The sequence below is a fragment of the Sitophilus oryzae genome, unplaced genomic scaffold (assembly GCF_002938485.1).
Source record: "Sitophilus oryzae breed Bouriz unplaced genomic scaffold, Soryzae_2.0 scaffold_1181_pilon_pilon, whole genome shotgun sequence".
NCBI lineage: Eukaryota > Metazoa > Arthropoda > Insecta > Coleoptera > Curculionidae > Sitophilus > Sitophilus oryzae.
Genome location: NW_022145817.1, coordinates 1,257,137 through 1,277,029, shown reverse-complemented (window position 1 = coordinate 1,277,029; position 19,893 = coordinate 1,257,137). Strand labels below are relative to the sequence as shown.

The following is a 19,893-nucleotide window of genomic DNA, read 5'->3' as shown; positions in this document are numbered from 1 at the left end:
GAAAAAATTAATATATAATTATTCTAAAAGTGTTAGAAAGTTTAATTTGGGGAAATTCTAAACAAAAAAATAAAAAGGTAAATATTTTGATATCTTCAGAAGGTCTAAATTGCACTATAATTTATTATTCGTTAAAAAACATTTAGATGAGTTCAACTATGGTAGCGAGCATAGTTTTATCACTAACAAATAGCATAGTTTTAACACCAACTAACCTAACCAAAACAAATGAAAGAACTGTATATTTCTTTTTTAGCGCCGGTAGTGCCAGTTACGATTCCTGTTTTTATGAAACGTAAAATGTGCATGTGGTTCGTTCAAATGAACGAATCGTACGAGTCGATTCAATATGAGAAACCGAATCGTGTGATTCGATTCACTAAAAAGAATCTTAATGCCCATACTACAATAATAGGGTATACCATTAATAGAACTGGCGTATTAGGAATGTACTGAGGGTATTCACTATAATAGCCTTTATAATTATTGATAAAATGAAAGTATTATCAATCTACTCTTTGGCATTATTATATTATTATTGATAGTCTGTGGTAGTGACTGGAAATGTAGGTAAACCTATTAATTTACTGTTTCTCATGGTATGTGTACAATAACAGTACAATTTATTTCTAATAGTCGTCTGTGCTATACTTAAAATATTATAGTATCTAGCCTAGTTCCAATTATTAAAACTTATCTTACTTTTCTATTAGCGATTCAAGGTTTTTGCAGTAAGATTTTACAGTTACTAGACGTTAACATTTGACATTACTATACATAAAATCCGCGTTGCTCCAATAATGAAAAGTGGATGATTGGAAAATTACACTGGTACCTAAACAAAATAATAAATTATTGTTTTACATTAACTGCTTTTCTAACAATTAATTTTTGATAAGTTATTTTAAAAGTTTGTCACAATCTTCTCCATCAATTTCTTCAAAAAACTTTCCCTCTTGAAATTCATTTAAAATAAATATACCTACAGATTTACTTAAACAACACAGTGAGTTTAAAGCGAGAACAGTTATAAGGATGCAAAAAAGTTAATCAACAATATTACTTATCAGTTGAATTGTTGTGTTGTCGTTATTAAGTCTTCTCGTCTAAAAGATATAACGGGAGCGTCTCAAAAATGGCTCATCCCTATAACTTTTTTTACTTTTTCAGATAAAAAAAAACTAGATTTGGTATGTTAGTATATGACATAAATTAGGATTCATTGACGTATTCAATTCTTTTCGGCCACATCCTGTTTCACCGGACATGATTACAACTCAATGATCACATGTTAACTTAGCAGTGGTTCCGTTATGATTTATTTTCCTTTAATTTTTCTTATTAATGCTATTATTCAATAGTTTTTTATTAATTTACTAATTGTTACGATAAGCTTTTACATAGTAAATATAAACTTAAAAATCAATGTAATCTTAATTCATTTATTCCAAGGGCTTTGTCTTGTCTAATTTTTGTTAAACTATTGTATCTAATGCCGAGTATACCTACAGATAAAATCAGTATTGTATCTTAATTTGATCTGAACACTTTACTTTCACTAAATACTGCTAACCCATAACGTTTATTATCGCCCAGTCCAATAGAGTACATTGAAATTTAACTGGTCAATTGTTTTTGCAAAGAGCGGTGATACGTTTTTTTAGAACTGGTACAGTTGTCTTGCGCAACATTTTACGCCTTTATTTAGTAATAGAACCGTGTGATTTGATAAAAATGGCGTCACAGTAGGCGTGGAATTAACATTTAGTGCTAACTTTACTATATATTTTTGACATTGAAAATTTTGTAGTATAATTTTTTGATTACTCTTAAAAAGTTGACTTTATACTAAACTTTATATTTTCTTGTTCTAGAGTCAAGAACAAAGCCAAGATGAACCAAAACCAGTCCGAGGTCGAGGTCGAGCAAGATTTACTGTAGCCCAAGACACAGAGGCAGGTCCTGAACAGACTCCACGCTCAACCAGCAGTCGAAGGGCTTCAACTAGAACTAGAATCCATTCAAACAATCCCAAAGCTGCAGCAGATAGAAGGGCCAGGCCGACAGAGTCTCCCAGGCAATACTCAACGGAAGTAGTGAACAACGAATCACCTATAGATTCATTCATTAGACAAAGTAAAAGCAGGGTTTTGACAGAAACTCGATTTGAAATCCCTAGCGCATCTCTACCCAAACGACCTCCCTCTTACGAAGCGTTAAGGACATCACCAGTTCCACCTGTTACCGAAAATATACCTGATGATGTCTTGACGCAAGACTTTGGTAGCACTGCCCGAGCTATATTGCAAGCTCGGGGTGAGGTACCTACCCCTCGAACCACCACACCTAGAGTGGACCAGGAGTATTTACTCAACAACTTTGGAAGTACCATAAAATCTCTTGCGGCAGCTTCACGGAGTTTTGCACGAAAAGAAAATACTGCTCGAAGAGGTCCTGTTTTACGATCAAAATACCAATCATAGAAAGAGGTGACATTCCTTCGCGTCGTTCATCAGTTCGAGGTGATCCTTTGCCTTCGTTGAAAGGTTCTGATATCACTTTAGACAGAGAGCAACCAGCTCGATCCAAAAGCAGCTCGAAATTAGTTGAAGCCAGAGAAAAACCAAAAGCTGAAAGTCAAAAAATTTTAAACGAAGAACCGTTAATCGAAGAGATTCCTAATGTGCCTCTTCAGCCAGAAGAACCAGAAAGTATTTCAGGTCTATCTGAGCAAAGCGAAGAGACTGAAACTCAACCTCTTGAAGTCTCCAGTGAGACTATTTTAGAAGAAGAAGAACAACAAGATTATAAGAAAACTACCAGTTACGAAGTTTCTACACCTAGAACCACTGAACCTTCCGAACCTCGCAGAGTTGTAAATGGTCGCCGAAATGGAGGAAGAGGAAGAGTTTCATCTACAGGCGTGTCTCAAACTGCAGCTCCATCAAGAGTAAGAATTACAAGACCGAGATCAAGATCTGACCCTGAACCTGCAGCCAGTTCGACTCGAATTAAAAGTACTAGAAGATACGACGATTCATCTGTTGCAGAAAGCAGAGTGCGAGGACCGTCGGTCTTCACAGCCGAACAAACTTCGGAAGTAACAAGTAGATCTAGACCGGGAAGGCGTATAGATACTGGTTATGACACATTCCCACAAAAAGTCACCATCGAGTTTCCTACGACAGTTAGAAGTAGAAGTTCCGGACGAAGAGTATCTGCAGAAGCACAAACGACTGAAAAATCCTCTGCAAGGAGTTCTAGCAGAGGACGTAGTAGGTCAAGTAGAGTAATAGATGTTCCTATTCCTACAAGTTCAACTACTGCTATTCCCGAGGTGTCTACTAAGGGCAGAATATACTCTGTCACCGAATCATCTTACGGAACCAGATCAAGTAACAGAAGATCAAATGCAGCAGATCAACAAGTAATTCCAAGCAGGAAGGAAAGTACCAGATCAAACAACGCGCAGGGCAGACAATCTAGGAGACAAAATCCTGTAGACAATTCCTTTCGTCGTAGTAGCTTAGTCGAATCATCAGCACCACGTGTTGCCGTTCCAGAATTAGGATCTGTGAATCGGGGAGCTTCCAAAACTCGAGTAGATTCGCTTTCTACCACTTTACCACCAATTACAGCAAATTTAAGATCAAGAAGTAGATTTTCTGAATCGCCTCCTAAATTAGACGAATCGAAATTGGAGGTATTACCTTTGTTCGAGCGCGAGCCTAAAACAGACTCTTCTGCTAGATCTAGAGGACAAAGATCTAGATCTAGTGTTAGTAGAAGACAGAGCCTTGTAGAAGATCCCATGCAATTCAGCGCTACGGAAAACGATGTAAAATTTGTCGAAAAACCAACGACGGCTTTTACTAGAGTTACTGTAACACGAACAGAAAGTGTAGAAGCGAGTACAAGCAGGGCTAGAATGAGTACTCGCGTTGCTAGCTCCAGTAGTAGTACCACACCTAAAACTACCAGTACTCCAAGTTCTACGTTAAGCACCAGAAGATCCACGGTTACTACCACAACTACGGGTACTCCAATTAGAAGATCAAGTTCTACTACAACGCAAAGTACAACTACAACAAAAAAGTGGGTTACCAAAGCGCCTCCTCTTATCAAGGAGTCTGTAGTAGCGGAAGTGAACGAGGTTACGTCGAAAACAACCTTCACGAGACGAAAGAAGGTTCCGAAAACGAAACCAACAGAATCATCATCCAGAGGGAGTAAGAAGGCTGAAATTAAACTAACAGAAGCGGTTAAGAAGAAAGGTTCTGAAGAAGATATCGACGAGGAGGACAACTATCCAGAGCCATTTAAAGCCCTGCTTCAGGCGAAGAAAAAGGAGGTTAGTTAATTTAGTTTATATTTTTGTTATTTCTGTTTTGGAAATTGTTTGGTATAAAGGTGACTCAGTGTTTTTTAAGAGATCCGTACGATTTTTACAATTTTTTTAATTTTATTAAGACATAGGTATTTTTTAAGTAAAAAATGACGGAAATGTATATTTCTTTACTGAGTAGGACATTCATACAAGTAAGGACGAAAAGTAATTACTCTTCAAATCTTTGAATAAAAAGATGAAGGAAGGAGTATAATGCTATACCATGCATTCATGCAGAATCGACGGAAAGAGGATGATAGGGTGGGTTTGGTCATCATTGGTTATCATTGACAGTTCTGTTTGACGATTCAATTGACACATTTGAATTTGATTTGAAATTTTGTGGATTTGTCAGTCTTTACTGGGCTTATATTTTATGTTATTTATTATTAACTCTACTTCTGAGAGTTGTTTATAGGTAGTAAATCTAGAAGGAAATTGTAGAAGAACTTAAATTAACAGTGACACTATTGCGATTTAACGAAAAAGATTGTAAAATAGTTTATTGCGTAGCGTGCGGCAGATCTCGGTCAAAAATCGAGGGAAATAATGGAATAACTTTTCGCTAGTAAGTGACTATACCGGGTGCGTCTCAAAAGTGGCTCACCTCTATAACTTTTTTATTTTTTCAGATAAAAGACGAGATTTTGTATGTTAGTATATGACATAAATTAGGACTGATTGAAGTATTCAATTGTTTTTGATCACCTCCTGTTTCACCAGAAATCTTGTCTTGACATGTTTGCTTGTAGCTGTGTTAAAAACACTAATTATTGTTAATCAAGGAGCTTTGGAAAAATATATTTGATTGTCTAATGTTTTTAGTGTCTTGTCCTGGTCGGTTAAAAGATGTCTAAATCATAGTTTTAATCATATCTCAATTTTTCCCAGTCAAATTGTCGTTATGAACGGTATGTTACAATTTCAAATAAGCCATACTCGAAAATGTCAAAAGTTGATAAATGATATGTCATTCTATTCAGAGTGTCATTTTCTACTGAATAACGTAATAAAATAGCGAGAGTGCCATTTAAGAATCAAAATTTGTAGTTATTTGTAGTTAGGAACTGACCGAAAACAATTGAATACGTCAATTAATCCTAATTTATGTCATATACTAACATATCAAATCTCGATTTTTCATCCGAAAAATTAAAAAAGTTATAGGGGTGAGCCACTTTTGAGACGCACCCGGTATAATATACATACGTGTAGTAAACCAATCATTTATGAAATTCACTTAAAATTAATTAAATATATATTTTTTCTTGCATTTTTGCTTTTATTTAATACTTGTCAAAGATTAGCTGGCAAAAAAATTAGATACGTCAATTTGACTTATCTGCTTCAGTAGCGTATCGGATGTTTGTGTTAATAAATAAATAACTTATCTATTTTTATTAGAATTGTATATTTTTACAACAATTTTAATAACTACCAACCGTTATTCACAACGTAAAGTAAAACAACAAATTATTGAGCCTACCCCACGTCTACTCTACATCATATTTTCACATGTTTTGAATAAAATTAGAACAGCACTGAATTTATGTCGGCCATTTTAAGAGCCCGTCGCGATCGATCTAAGATTTTTCATAAGCTCCTTCTTTAATCTTTTTATTCAAAGTTCAAAGCAGTTAATACACATGTAGGTGGTACCCCCTACAATTAGAAGTCATATTGACATAGAAATCCAAATTTATCATGTCAAAAAACACCGAGACACCAATTTTTCTCCAAATATGGAACATAGTTTAGAAATTATTTGAAAAAAATAGAAATAAAAATGAAACTTCTGTATCCTGTATTTTCGAAACGAAGCATTTTACTTATCTTCATCTACAGAATATTTTCCGAATACAATTTGGACCACCCTGTCTACAGAAGATTTTATTTTTATGATATTGATCTCAATCAGGTGTGATCTCTCTCTCAAGGTGAATATGTGTTAAATTTCCTGCCTTAAATTCAAAAATGAATTCATTATTGACGTTAATAATGCAGGAAATCAGAAATGCTACGATTATTATGTAAATGCATCAAATTATAGGGACCTAAAGTGAATCGATAAATATTCAATTAGAAATTTACTATTACACAATATTTCCGGTATTTGTGAGTTGATACAAATGTCTAGGATAATTATAAATTATGTCCTTTTCCTGTAAATTAAATTAATATTGTCCGGTTTTTCTCATTCATAAATTTATGATTTTAATGCTGATATAATTTATAACTATTAATCTGAAAGATGCGAACAAAGTTTTATTCAGAATGATTATTGAAATTATTAAAATTCTTTTTGAGGATACTCTAAACAATCTTACAATTCTTTGATTTTTAAATTGCTTTTTATGATTCTTTATAGTTATCGTATAAATATAGGTATACGTCTTTTAGCCAAGGCCAGTAATTGTCTTTATAGATCAACAGGGCGACCTTGTTGAGTATCGTATTGTAATAAAAATCTTTGTCTCTTAGAACAGAAAAAAAAAACAGACAGAGAAATTACCTAATAAGATCACTTCCTTGAAAAATCCCCGAGAAAAATATTTATCTGACCTTTTTGAGATGAGTTCTTAAAAACTATAACAAGTAACATTAAATAAACCGTTATTCGCTGTTATGTTACAATAACAGTGATCAAATGATATACACAACCAATCTTATATGGAATCACTCTTTATTTCTGACTAAACTTTTAACAAGGAAAAAAAATGGTATACAACTTCAATCCCAACGTTTCTCATCCAGAGGTACAAAGACAACTTCTGGCAGCTATAGGTGTGAAACCATAAGAAAAAGGCTTCGTGCTCGAGGGTTATACAATAGGAATAGGAGAGAGTTAACTCGGCAAAATAAAATTGACCGGCTAAATTGGTGCCTTCAACATCAAAACTCGACAATTGAGAAATGGCAAAATGTTCTTTTTTTTTCGGATGAGACCAGAATTGGCCTAAAATCAGATGACCATAGAATTCAGGTTGTCAGACCTCCAGTAAGACGAACGAGACTCCAGGCTGCCATATCTGTACCAATATAAAGGAGGAACCGTAATGTTCTGGAGAGGTATTATACGGGGAGTAAAAACTCCATTGTTATCACTTCAACAAACTTTAACTAGTCGGAGGTATGTGGATTTAGTGCTAGTACCAATCGTTAGGCTTTGGAGAGCTGCAATTGGGGATAATTTTAACTTCATGCACGATAGTGCTCGTCCCCATACCAGCACAGTGGCTAGAGAACGTCTTGAAACTGAAGGTGTCATAATTTTGGACTGGCTTGCATGTCTGCCATATCTAAACCTTATCGAACACTTGTGGGACCAGCTAAAAAAGGGTTAGAACTCATCGAAACACTCCAGGAAATCTCTCACAGCCTGTTGCAGCAGCATTAGCAGAATGAGAAAACATATCCCAAGAAAACGTTGATAATTTTATAAGAAGCATATACATAAGGGCTAGAGATAAAAACACAGATTATTAAAATTATTAATTTTCTTTTTTTTTGCTTTTTGACCATTAAAAATTTAAATCTTATTTCGTTTCAGAAACCAAAAAAATACCATTGTGTTTATTTTAGGAACTGATTATTATTTTTAATTGCTATATGGATTATTTTTCATTAAAAGTCTTTGGTAAAGACTGAGTTTTGTTAATATAAACACAAAATGTTCATACGTCTCAAAAATTATGAAAAATAATAGATGATTCCTTATAAGTTTAGTTGTGTGTATGTTATGCTTGCTTCATCTACGTTCGTCACTGGTATGGTGTCACTGGCACTGTGTAAACACTTTTCTGCGCTAATCACCGACACGAAAAAGTGTCCATACGGTGCCACTAACATGCCAGTGCTGGCGTACCAGTGAAACTGGTGCCAGCTATTGGATACCTGTTTTCTTGGCACACCTTGTATAACCGATAGATTCTACTGATCTATATTTGCAGGAGTCAAGGTCGCCGCCTGCATCTAACAGAGGCGCCACCAGCACCGAGAAAGCGTTCGTGACTTCTTCGAGTCCTTCGAGAGCGTCTTCGACGGCTCGTGTCGTCACGACGGCACCACCGACCGTCGTTAGAAAGCCTCAAGTGGTCAATGAAATCGTAAGTATACACGAATCAATGAAATTGGATAATGTCATTATCAGAGAAGAGCCTTGAGGATTGCTACTAGATTTGCTATTAGTTACAAGTGATTTCATCCTAATTGTGATTTATCTGTATATGATTGTTCTATACCATTTGCTCTTACTGATCGTATATTATCAATATATTAATTGAACTTTTAATAGTTATATAGTATCAAGTAAATTATAATGGCCGTCTGCACCAATTTGCATTTAAACAACGTTTAAGTAATCACTGATTATATTTTAATCGATGATTATTTTTGTTACACGTACCCAAGGATACTATATAGAGATAAGGATTGTTCGATTCCTCTCCTCCTGCACTGTTATTTACTGTAAAATAAAACACTAAATCACCACAATACACCAAAACACTTTTACTTTTACACTGGACGCGCGTTTCGCTAACCATGTTAGCATCATCAGCAGATGATTACAAACTGTGTTTTGAGTTTATAATCATCTGCTGATGATGCTAACATGGTTAGCGAAACGCGCGTCCAGTGTAAAAGTAAAAGTGTTTTGGTGTATTGTGGTGATTTAGTGTTTTATTTTGCTGTGTAACCCCAAAGGTTCTAACCCTCAACTGTAACTGTTATTTACTGATATTTTCCTCCTCCTCCTATGTGCCTTCTCTGTTGAGGTTGGCGGTTAATATGGCATATGACTCTCTATCCAGAGCTTGGTGAATAAGGGTGATTCCATCGGTGTGGGTCCAATCTCTTATGTTACGTAGCCATTATTTCTTTTTCCTCCCTATGCTACGTTTTGCATCGATTTTTCCTTCTATTATGAGCTGTAATTCTTCATATTCTGAGTGCCGCATTATATGTCCAAGGTAGGAAGTCTTTTTGATTTTAATTGTGCCTGTTAGATGTGTACGAGTTTTAATTCTGTTTAAAACTTCACAGTTTGTTGTTCTGAAAGACCAACTTATCCTCAGCATCCGACGATATATCCACATTTCAAAAGCATTAAGGCGTTTAATGTCTTCTTGTTTTAGCGTCCATGTTGAAGTAGGGGCCATATATAACATTTTAATGTTCTTAGCCTCGTTGGTATAGCTATAATCGGATGGCATAAGAACTTCCGCATGTTGAGGAAACCAGCCCTAGCTGTTTCAATCCTTCTTTTGATTTCCTTAGAGTGATCTAACTGGTTGTTTAATTCCCTGCCCAAGAAAATATATCTCTGCGTGGTTTCGAGATGGACGCCGTTTATCATTATGTCGGTGTTTTCGTTGTCTTGCGAGAATGTCTGTTGAAAATCATAGTTTTTGTCTTGACGGTGTTAATCTCTAGATTCATCCTAATATTTTCTTCTGTCAGTTTGTCCATTAGGGTTTGCAGCTGGTCTTCGGATTCTGCTAATACCACGGTGTCGTCTGCGTATCTTATATTGTTTATACTTTTACTATTTATTTTAGCCCCTTCTGGACAATTTTGATTTGGATTATATATTCGGCATAAACGTTAAACAATAATGGTGACAATATGCATCCCTGTCTAACACCTCTTTGTATGTCTACGTATCTTCTATTTCCTTTTTCTGTTCTGACACAACCTTTGTGATTCCAATATGTGATATTTTGGCATACCGTTATTTTTACGTATCTATATTAATATATAAAATCCTTAAGTGACTGACATACTGATTAATCACGATCCTGCTTAAACCACTCAACGTAAGAAGCTCAATTTTGGCATACAGGTTGATTTTAGGGTGTAGAGCTTCGATAAGAAGGGATTTTTCGAAATTCCAGTTCTAAAAGGATGAAACCACCCCTCAAATATTACAATATTTTTTATTTAAAAAACGGTCAAGTTTCCGAAAAAACGCATAACTCGTATATTTTATTTTATTTTTTTACATATTTTAAGATTTTTTAAAAATGTATACAGTGTGTTTCGAAAAATCTGGTTGATTAATCACGATCCTGCTTAAAGCGCTTGACGTAAAAAGCTGATTTTTGGAAAACAGATTGACATTAGGGCGTAGAGGTTCGATAAGAAAAGATTTTTCGAAACTCGAATTCTAAGGGGGTGAAACTATCCCTCAAATATTAAAATAATTAAAATATTTTTTATTTAAAAACCGGTGAGTTTTTCGGAAAAACTCTTAAACACGTATATTTTATTTTGTTGTTTTACATATTTTAAGATTTTTTATAAATGTATACAGGGTGTTCCATAAAATAAAGCTGATTTTTGGCAAACGGATTGACTGTGGGGTGTAGAGGTTCGATAAGGAGGGGTTTCTCGAATCTCAAATTTCAAGAGGGTGAAAACGCCCCTCAAATATTACAATATTTGTTATTTAAAAAACGGTTAGTCTTTCGGGAAAACGCTTGGACAAGCATAATTCATTTGGCTTTTTTACATATTTTGAAATATTTTAAAAAATCATACAGGGTGTTCCAAAAAGTTGGGTAATTTCTTAAACACGATTCTGCTTAAACTGCTTGACGTAAAAAGCTTATTTTTGGCAAACGGATTTTTCGAAAGTCAAATTCCAACGAGATGAAACTACCCCTCAAATATTACCAAGTTATATAATAATATCGCCATATTGTTTTTTCTCATGCTGACATAAATGTGAGAAAATTTTATCCAGTTTGTATGTTAATGGAAATTCTTGCTTTGCTTTTTATCATCACCATTACAAATGATTAATTCGACGCGAACGAAGTCGCTGGTATACGCTAGGTAGTTTATAAACGTACACATATTAATTTATTATTTATATAAAAAAGATTGTAACAAATAGAAGTATTGACAATATTAAGAAATTTTCAATATTTGTCATTGCTATGTATTTTCAACAGTTTCAGTAATTTACCTCTAATTAGGGTACACGTTTCTAACGTTGCAATGTGGTGTGAAATATATCAAACAGTGCAATGGTTCTTTAGATTAGGTATAATTATTTAACTTTCACGTAACAAGACAATTGTAAAATATTAAATGACACTTGTTAGTAAGCAAGTAATATCAATTTATGGTGCATTAAGAAAATGTATTAGTGTCATTTTTTTCAATTTATGGCTTATATGACCTACTAGAACATATTTTAAACAAATTACTTCTATATTATATATCATAATCGTTACATGAACAAATATATATTATTTGTAAATACAAATGTTACATTATTTTTGTATTACACTGCTTAGTTGTCACATTTTTTTCTAAATACATATCACAAAGTTGTGTCAGTAATTTTGTTTCACAATATTAATAAAATATATGTTATGGAGCAGAAAAAAAAACTTTATTTCATATGTGTGTTGAAGGGATCAAAAGTAAAGGCATACTTTTAATGCTAAAATTGCTGTAAATCTTGTGCTACTTGTAAAGGGCGCCACCTACATATTTTTAACTGGTTTGTAGAGTAATAACTTTTCGTCCGTACCTGTATAAAACTACTGAGTAAAAAAATATTTATTTACCAGGTTATGTAGAAAAGGTCTCTTGGTAAAAATCGCTACGAGTATAGTTCTCGAGATATTTGGAATCGAAATTATGAATACCTGTCGTCATTGACATAAATTAAACTGTTACATGTTGACTAAATAGTTAGATTAGACTGAAATCATAAATTTGAAATGTTTTTGTGCCGAAAGTTCAACAGAAACTGTTTTATTCATTACTGTAACTTCAGACCAGAACATCAGAAATACACACACATACTAAAACAAGGAAACTCTTTAACATTTTAAAGCAACTTTGTTAATCTGACGAAGTATTTTAGTATTTCTATTAGTTCAATAATATTCAGATTCATCAGGGTACATTTAATGTGGTGATGGTGGTGTAAGTATTGACGTTATTTCATTAATTATTAGGAAAAAATCGGAATAAAAATGAAACTTCTACGATGTATCTCCGAAATTAAGCATTTTAGAACATAAATTTATACGAACCTTTTTTTTTACTTATTTTTATCTGCAGAATATGCTGCCGAAGTTTCCGGAATACAGTTCGGACCACCCTGCAGATGGATATGCCGTATGATCGAAAAAAAAACGGCGTCAAAGACGGCTGGGAATGATTCTTCTTCTTAAGGTGCCGTGCAGATTTCTGCTTAGGCGTTCATCTTTTTCTTCCTCATCAGCTGCTTGCAGTCCTGTATGCCTGTCCAATGACGAATATTTCTCAGCCAGGATAGCTTCCTTCGGCCTATTCCCCTTTTGCAGAATCAGACGTTGAAAGTGATAGCGTTCTCCACGTAGTATGTGTCCAAAATAGGCTATTTTACTCTTCTTGATAATTTCGAAGAGTTCACGTTCTTCCAGACCAGCTCTTCTGAGAATGTCTTCATTCCTCACACGGTCGACCCAGGGCACTTTTAGCATTCGTCGTAGGGTCCACATTTCGAAGGCTTCAATTCGGTTTATTGTTGCTATCTTCAGTGTCCATGCTTCCACACCATATAACAAAACGGACCAGACATAGCACTTCACCATTCTGTATCTAAGGCCGAAGTTCAAGTTCCTATCTGTGAGAAATCTTCGCAGTCTCAGAAAAGTAGATCTTGCATGTCCGATCTTGCATTTGATTTCCTGATCTGGATCCCACGTTTCGTTAACCATGCATCCCAAATATTTAAATTGTGTGACCTGCTTGATGACCTCTCCATTTAAGTAAATTCTGGTGTTCGGAATATTGTTTCTGCTAACAGCCATAAATTTAGTTTTTGTAGTATTTATGTTTATACCCAGTCTTTGGCTTTCATTGTTAACCTTATTTAGAAGGATTTGGAGATCATTTGAATTGTCTGCCAATATCACTGTGTCATCCGCATATCGGATATTATTAATTAGAATGCCATTTATCTTCAAACCAATGGGACTATCGGAGATTGATTCAGTGAATCTTTCCACATATAAATTGAACAACATTGGAGACAGAATACACCCTTGCTGGGACTATCGGAGATTGATTCAGTGAATGCTCTTTCCACATATAAATTGAACAACATTGGAGACAGAATACACCCTTGCCTTACCCCCTTTTTTATTTCAAAATCTTCAGTTATTCCCACGCTATGTATACGAATTTCAGCTTTTTGGTTCCAATACAAATTACTGATGAGCCTTATATCATTTCCATCTAGTCCCAAGTCTCTGAGGTATGATATAAAAGGAGGTTATGTTTAACGTTATCGAATGCCTTTTCATAGTCTATAAGAATGATAGATACATACCTTTAAGCTAAAATTATCATCAATTATAATTGATGATAATTTTAGCGAGGTCAATATCTAGATGTCATTTGTTAAATATTGGCATAAAACTTAAAAAAAAGAGGATAGAAGGTTTCCAGACGCACAAATATTTTTCCAAAAAAGTATTTTCCCGAATTTTAAACTACACCATTTAAAATATTTTTACCCAGTATAAAAATGAATTATAACCTACAATACCTAATAGAAGATATTTTAGTAGCAAATCTAGTAAATGTAGATAGTGAAAACCACCGGAAATACTTAAACAATGCACATGTAAATTTTACTTCAAATTTCTTTATTTAGTTAAGTATAACGAATTGTTGTTCCATATTACTTTTCCGTATATAACGCAAAATATGTTTCTTTCCGTATAATACTTGACACGCCTTTCGTAGTTGAACTGAATAAAAAACAATTCTAAATAGCTGCAGGGCGGGTAATGTAACTCGACAATTTATATTAAAACACGCAATACCATATACAGAGTGTTCTGGTTTGAATGAATTAAATGTAAATTATCGGTTTTAATAGTTCTATAGGATGTGTAATACAGGATATATAGCAATAAGGATAGAGTGTACTTTTTGTATTAGTTAGGTTTTCTATTAAATGCTTTAAATGTTTCTTATTAGTTGAATAATAGTATATTGTTTTAATAGGAGTAAAAATGACACTTTTTGTGGCGAGGCTGTACGTTTGACATTACAGGCGAGGCTAAAAAGTCATTTTTACTCCGAATAGAACATGCTATTTTTTTTTCAAACTTCACAAATAATTTTTTAAACAATTTCAAACGTTGGAAATTATATAAAAATATTTAAAAGTAATACCTTGTAAGTAATTATATATCGAGAAACTATGGTTACGCTCGTTGAATTTGGCACTTTATATGTCAGTTTAATAATATATTTTCGTACTTTTGGGCTTAGTTAGGCGTTAAAATATTGTCAATCACGTCACCAAAAATGACGTCTGAAAAAAATATTTATATATTTTTTTTCATTAATAACATATAGATTAATTCAATTTTTATAATCAATCAATAGCTTTATTTTTTGTGGGGATATTCGCCGAGATATTCGCTTTTGAAGGATATACTAACATTTCTTGAGAATTTTTAACATTAATAATTTATACCTTTGTTTTTGGTCCTAGTCAACAGACCTATAAAATAGTGTTTATGATTTTTTTGTCACTGTCACTGTCACTGTCTTTGAAAAATCATATTATTATTATCTGTTGGGCAGTTACTTCTAGTAGATATAAGGTCTGTTCTCAGAAGAATCCCTGACTAGTCAGCGCGTTTCTTATTGGTTGAAATGTGTAGAAACCAGACTATTAATCAGGTTTCTACGCATTTTAACCAATGAGAAACGTGCTGACTAGTCAGGGATTCTTCTGAGAACAGACCTATAGTTTTCAAGTCCAAAAGTTAATCACTACAGTGATCAATTAAAGTAGCAATAGCCGATACTTCAAAACTAAAAACCAATGAACCACCCTGAATCGTAGTAAACCGTATAATATTTGTTCAATTCAACTTCTGGCTCAAGTCTGGAGTCTGGAGTCTTGATCTTGGTCTTGATGTTGATTTTTTGAGTCTTGGTCCCATTCATGACCCCTGTTATTGGAAAAACTCTCAGTATCACTACTGCCAGTATTGAATACGAGTATCATCCTCCAAAGATGTTTCAGATGAAGAAGTTTCACATGAAGAAAGATCTCTACTAGAGTAAACGCCAATAAACAACAATAATGTGACTTTTTAATAACAGTTACAAAATCAATAAACACTATTTTATAAGTGTCTTGATGAGGGCCCAAAATCAATGATAAAATTGCTGTAAATCTTTACTGTCTTATTTAAAAGCGAATATCTCCAATAAGAACAAAGCTATTGAGTTGAATCAAAAAATAACCTATCGGAAAAAGATGTAGGTACTTATATGATAAAATTTCCTTGTTTTGTTTATATATTCCACAGGGTTTTTTAAATTTTCACCAAAATATCAACATTTTGTTTTCACTCGTATAATTGACAAATGGAAACTTTCATTTTTAGTTTAGAAAGAGACACTAAAAAGTCAAATAATCTAGCTTCAAATTGCTTAAAAATAATCAAAATTGGCCTACTAGAACAAAATATATTAAATTTTAAGATATGCCAAAAGTTTAAAGTGCCAGTTTTTCGTACCAGTGCAGTGTGTGTATATAGAAAATACTTGACTAGAAATGTAAACAAAAATACGGTGGTTTCAAAAATAGGTTTCAATTGTTTAAGGTTGCCAACCGTCCTCTATTCCAGAAGACAATCCTTTTTTTGATCTTACTGTCCTCTTTTCTCTCATGTATTCTCAATCTCAAAATCTAAAAAATATTCGTCTATCGCCAAAATTCTTAAAAACTTGTTAATCTGTGTCTTTCGCTACTCCCACTCGTTTATACAGAGAAGAAAATGCAAAAATATTTATGTACAAGAAATATTGGCGGACGCGATTAACATGTTTAACTATTTTATGTATATTGACTGTTTTGAGTTTTGAGTATAAATATATTTAAGAAAGTAAGAAAGACCACCAGTCGCATACCGTTTACATAACTTTTTGGTAAATTCTAGACATTTGGGTAAGGTTTCAAAAAATGTTTCGCCTGTGCCTCTTTTTTACCCTCTCATCCCCTATTTTTTACTTTGAAAGTTGGCAACCCTGCAATCGTTACGCAATAAACAAGTTTAACTATTTTATGTATATGTTACGGTTAAGGTCCGATGTCCGGTTAATGTCGACATTACCCGGTTAATCTCCAGAATAATACACAACAAAACAACTAAAAACATAACCTAAACCAAACATTAACATGTTAATGTCGACATCAACCGGACATCGGACTTTAACCGTAACATATATATACAGTACGTCTGTCCGTTCTGAAGCTACGGGGTATCCGTGAGAGGGGAAACGATATTCTCTCGATGTTTTTCGTAAAAAAATAGACGACGCGTCCCATCAATAAAAATTCGACAAATTTGCAAGTAGCCAATAAAATGAGTGGGCGGAGCGATTTGCGGTGACGCACTCGTCAAATCAACGTATAAAATATATTGCTATTTATTTAAATGTTTTTTGTCCGCATTCCTTTCATAGACACAGATCCAGCAGACGTACTGTACTTACTGTTAAAAAAATTGTTGAAAAGAGTTTGCTGAATTTTAAATAGTTTTGAATATAAATATATTTAGGAAAGTGACAAAGACCATGCCATCAGTCGCATACCGTTTACATAACTTTTTGGTAAATTCTAGACATTTGGGCAAGGTTTCAAAAAATGTTTCGCCTGTGCCTCTTTTTTACTCTCTCTTCCTCTACTTTTTATTTTGAAAGTTGGCAACCCTACAATCGTTCCCTATTACTCTGTCAATCAATACCTACCACCTGTTTACCACTGATCCGTACTATGTCCATCCCACAAGATTAGAAATAAGTTAGCTATAACAATTTTTTCAAATCCTTATTCAATTTTGATCTCTTAACATATTCATGTTTAATCATATTAGTACAAACCTAAAATCTTATTATTGACGTATAGTATATGTATTTGCAAAATTTACTTTCTCTTTTAACAACTTGCTTTAAAAAATTAAAGTTAGGGTCAACGTGTAGCCAATTATCTTCATTTTTATCTCCGTATTGCATTCATCCTGTTCGACCAGAAATACCATTACGTATGCCTTGAATAAAGATCACTTGATCTTGTTCTTCTGTTTATGAAGACATTTTTAGAGATTAAGCTTTTCGTTGGGCGCGGTTAATTCCGAAAATCCGTTTGGAATACATGAATCCGTAATGCTGACATTGAAAGATGTTTGTTAATAGCGCGAATATTAGAGTGTGTGTTGTTATTATAATAATAGCATACAGATGGTAGATAATTTTATATGTGTGCAATGTAAATTAAGAAATCCGAGTCACAGCATATGGTTTTAAAAAATAATTTAAATTTAATAAGTGTGTTGAACTTGATAATGAAAGTTTCGTTGTCATTTGGACGATTTATGTTTGTGATTTTGGAAAGTAAAACTCTTGTTTCTATCTCCATTAATTCTATAAATTATAAGAATTACGACTTTATTAGAATTAGAATCTACGACTGGAACCTATGAGCTTGACTAAGAAGGAAAAGACCATGGGAAAAATGCTAACTTAACATTTGTACAGCATTTTAGTGATGACCCACTAAAATGCTGTACATGACTACAATACAACTAAAAAAATAATTTAATAAAAAAAAAGTGGTTGTAGAAAAACTTTAAATGATTTTTTAACATCGAAACTCGGAGGTATAATAACAGGTATCATACCAACCATAAATAGAGTATGTCATATAAAAATGTATTGAATTTTTACTAGAACCGACCCTTGATAAAAAAAGGGACTAGATTTAAGTAGTTTCCCTTTGATCTAGTCTGTATACTATTTCTTTGGATTTTCTGTACGTGTGCAAAAACTACACATCTTATAAAAAATAAAATATTGTGCGTTGAATTTGAGGGATTTCATCTGAAAAATTATTAATTTGGAAGAAAACCGGCAACAAGCGGCAGAAAATTACAATACTTTAGACAAACGGACGACCAGGACGTTAGTATGCGCGGTATCATTTGATTTAACGGTTTTAGAGGTAGCAGCGGCCTGGCCGGTGCGACCTGGTCGTCAGTGTGTTCGAGCCCTAACAGATGGGAACTTTCAGTTTTAATTTAAAAAGTCAAATAATTTAGCTACAGATTGCTTAAAAATCATCCATAATCGGCCCACAAGAACAAAATATACTTTAATCACTTTGTATTATGTTTTAAAACTATAACATCATTCAGTACGTTGCCGTTGGAAATGCAAATAGGGAATGTCATCGATCGTCATTTCCTTAGGATATTTAGACGTAATATGCTCATTAACCATTTATCTATTTCAGGTTAACGACATCGAAAACGAACTAGACCCGAAAACCGTCATTACCACCACTCCGCTTACCCCAACTCTATCCAGGTTTCGCCCGTCAAAATATTCGGAAAAACCAAAATTCACGCCCAAATCGAAAGATCGCTTTTACAAGCCGACCACCGAAAGAACGAAAAAATTCGAAGAGAAACATACCAAACCGACAGCGTACCCCCGAAAATCTTTTACGCCGAAATTGTATTCTACCAAGGCACCCCATGAGCACCATGCGAAAAGGAAAGCCCTAAGATCAACAGCGGTGCCGCCTTCAACCACTCCAATAACGAGAGAGTCGAAGTTTTCTGCCAAATTTGTACGCAAAGAGTTCAAATCTCTCGAGGCCGAAACAACAGGAAAGAGTTCGAAAAGTTTGTTGACTAAAGGAAGTTACAGTAATAGAAAAAAGGACAACGGAGAAGAAGATCTCACAAAACATATCGAGTCTGTGAGTATTTTTTTTGTAAAGCATCTGTGTAAGGATTTTTTTATTTGATTTATAGCTCAGGTTAAGGTTTTCATTCGGAATACTCGAATGCCTTGGACCCGATTTGCGATTTGCGATACCCCTGTATCGCAATACCAAACCTTCCTCTCATTCTTTCTTTGCGTTCCAGCACTTCCAGCTGTTTGCAAAGTTCTCGATGCCGCTGATGTTGGCTTTTGCTGCTTCCCCTAGTCCCTCCAAAAAACCGTTCTCAAAAAAAGTTTTAAAGCGTCGGTTTTCAAGTGACAGACAGTGGCACAGCAGGTGCTCTATGGTTTCTTCTTCCTCTCCGCATTCTCTGCAGAAATCATCGTTGGAAATCTTCCATCTTACGAGGTTTACTCCCGTGGGGCAGTTTCCAGTAACGACACCTACAATTCTGCATACTAGGTTGTTTTTGTGTTCTACTAGTTCTTTGGTCTTTTTGCTATCTACCACCAGCCACAGTCTTCGAGCTGTTGCGCAGTCCTCACGTTGTTGCCACATATCTTACTGCTTGATGGTAGTTCTTATATGATTTATAACTTCTATCAAACAATGTCCTCACTTAATTTATAGACGCTCCCTCGACTTAAAATCTATCACTATTTAACTGTTGAGTTTAAGTTAAAACCATTGTCTATACAGGGTTCTTAAATAGGCGCAAATATTTTCAGGGCTGGTAGAT

At 34.2% G+C, this 19,893-nt stretch overlaps 1 protein-coding gene across 1 annotated transcript in view; it reads left to right on the top strand.

Moving 5' to 3' along the window:
* The window catches only part of LOC115891408 (mucin-17-like), a 100,981-nt gene that overhangs the window by 2,158 nt on the left and 78,930 nt on the right, over window positions 1–19,893 (top strand). The window contains exons 2-5 of the mRNA XM_030911852.1: window positions 1,875–2,309; window positions 2,351–4,351; window positions 8,338–8,493; window positions 18,717–19,187. Of these exons, the coding sequence (XP_030767712.1) occupies window positions 1,875–2,309; window positions 2,351–4,351; window positions 8,338–8,493; window positions 18,717–19,187 (3,063 nt within the window). The remainder of the gene's footprint in view (window positions 1–1,874; window positions 2,310–2,350; window positions 4,352–8,337; window positions 8,494–18,716; window positions 19,188–19,893) is intronic.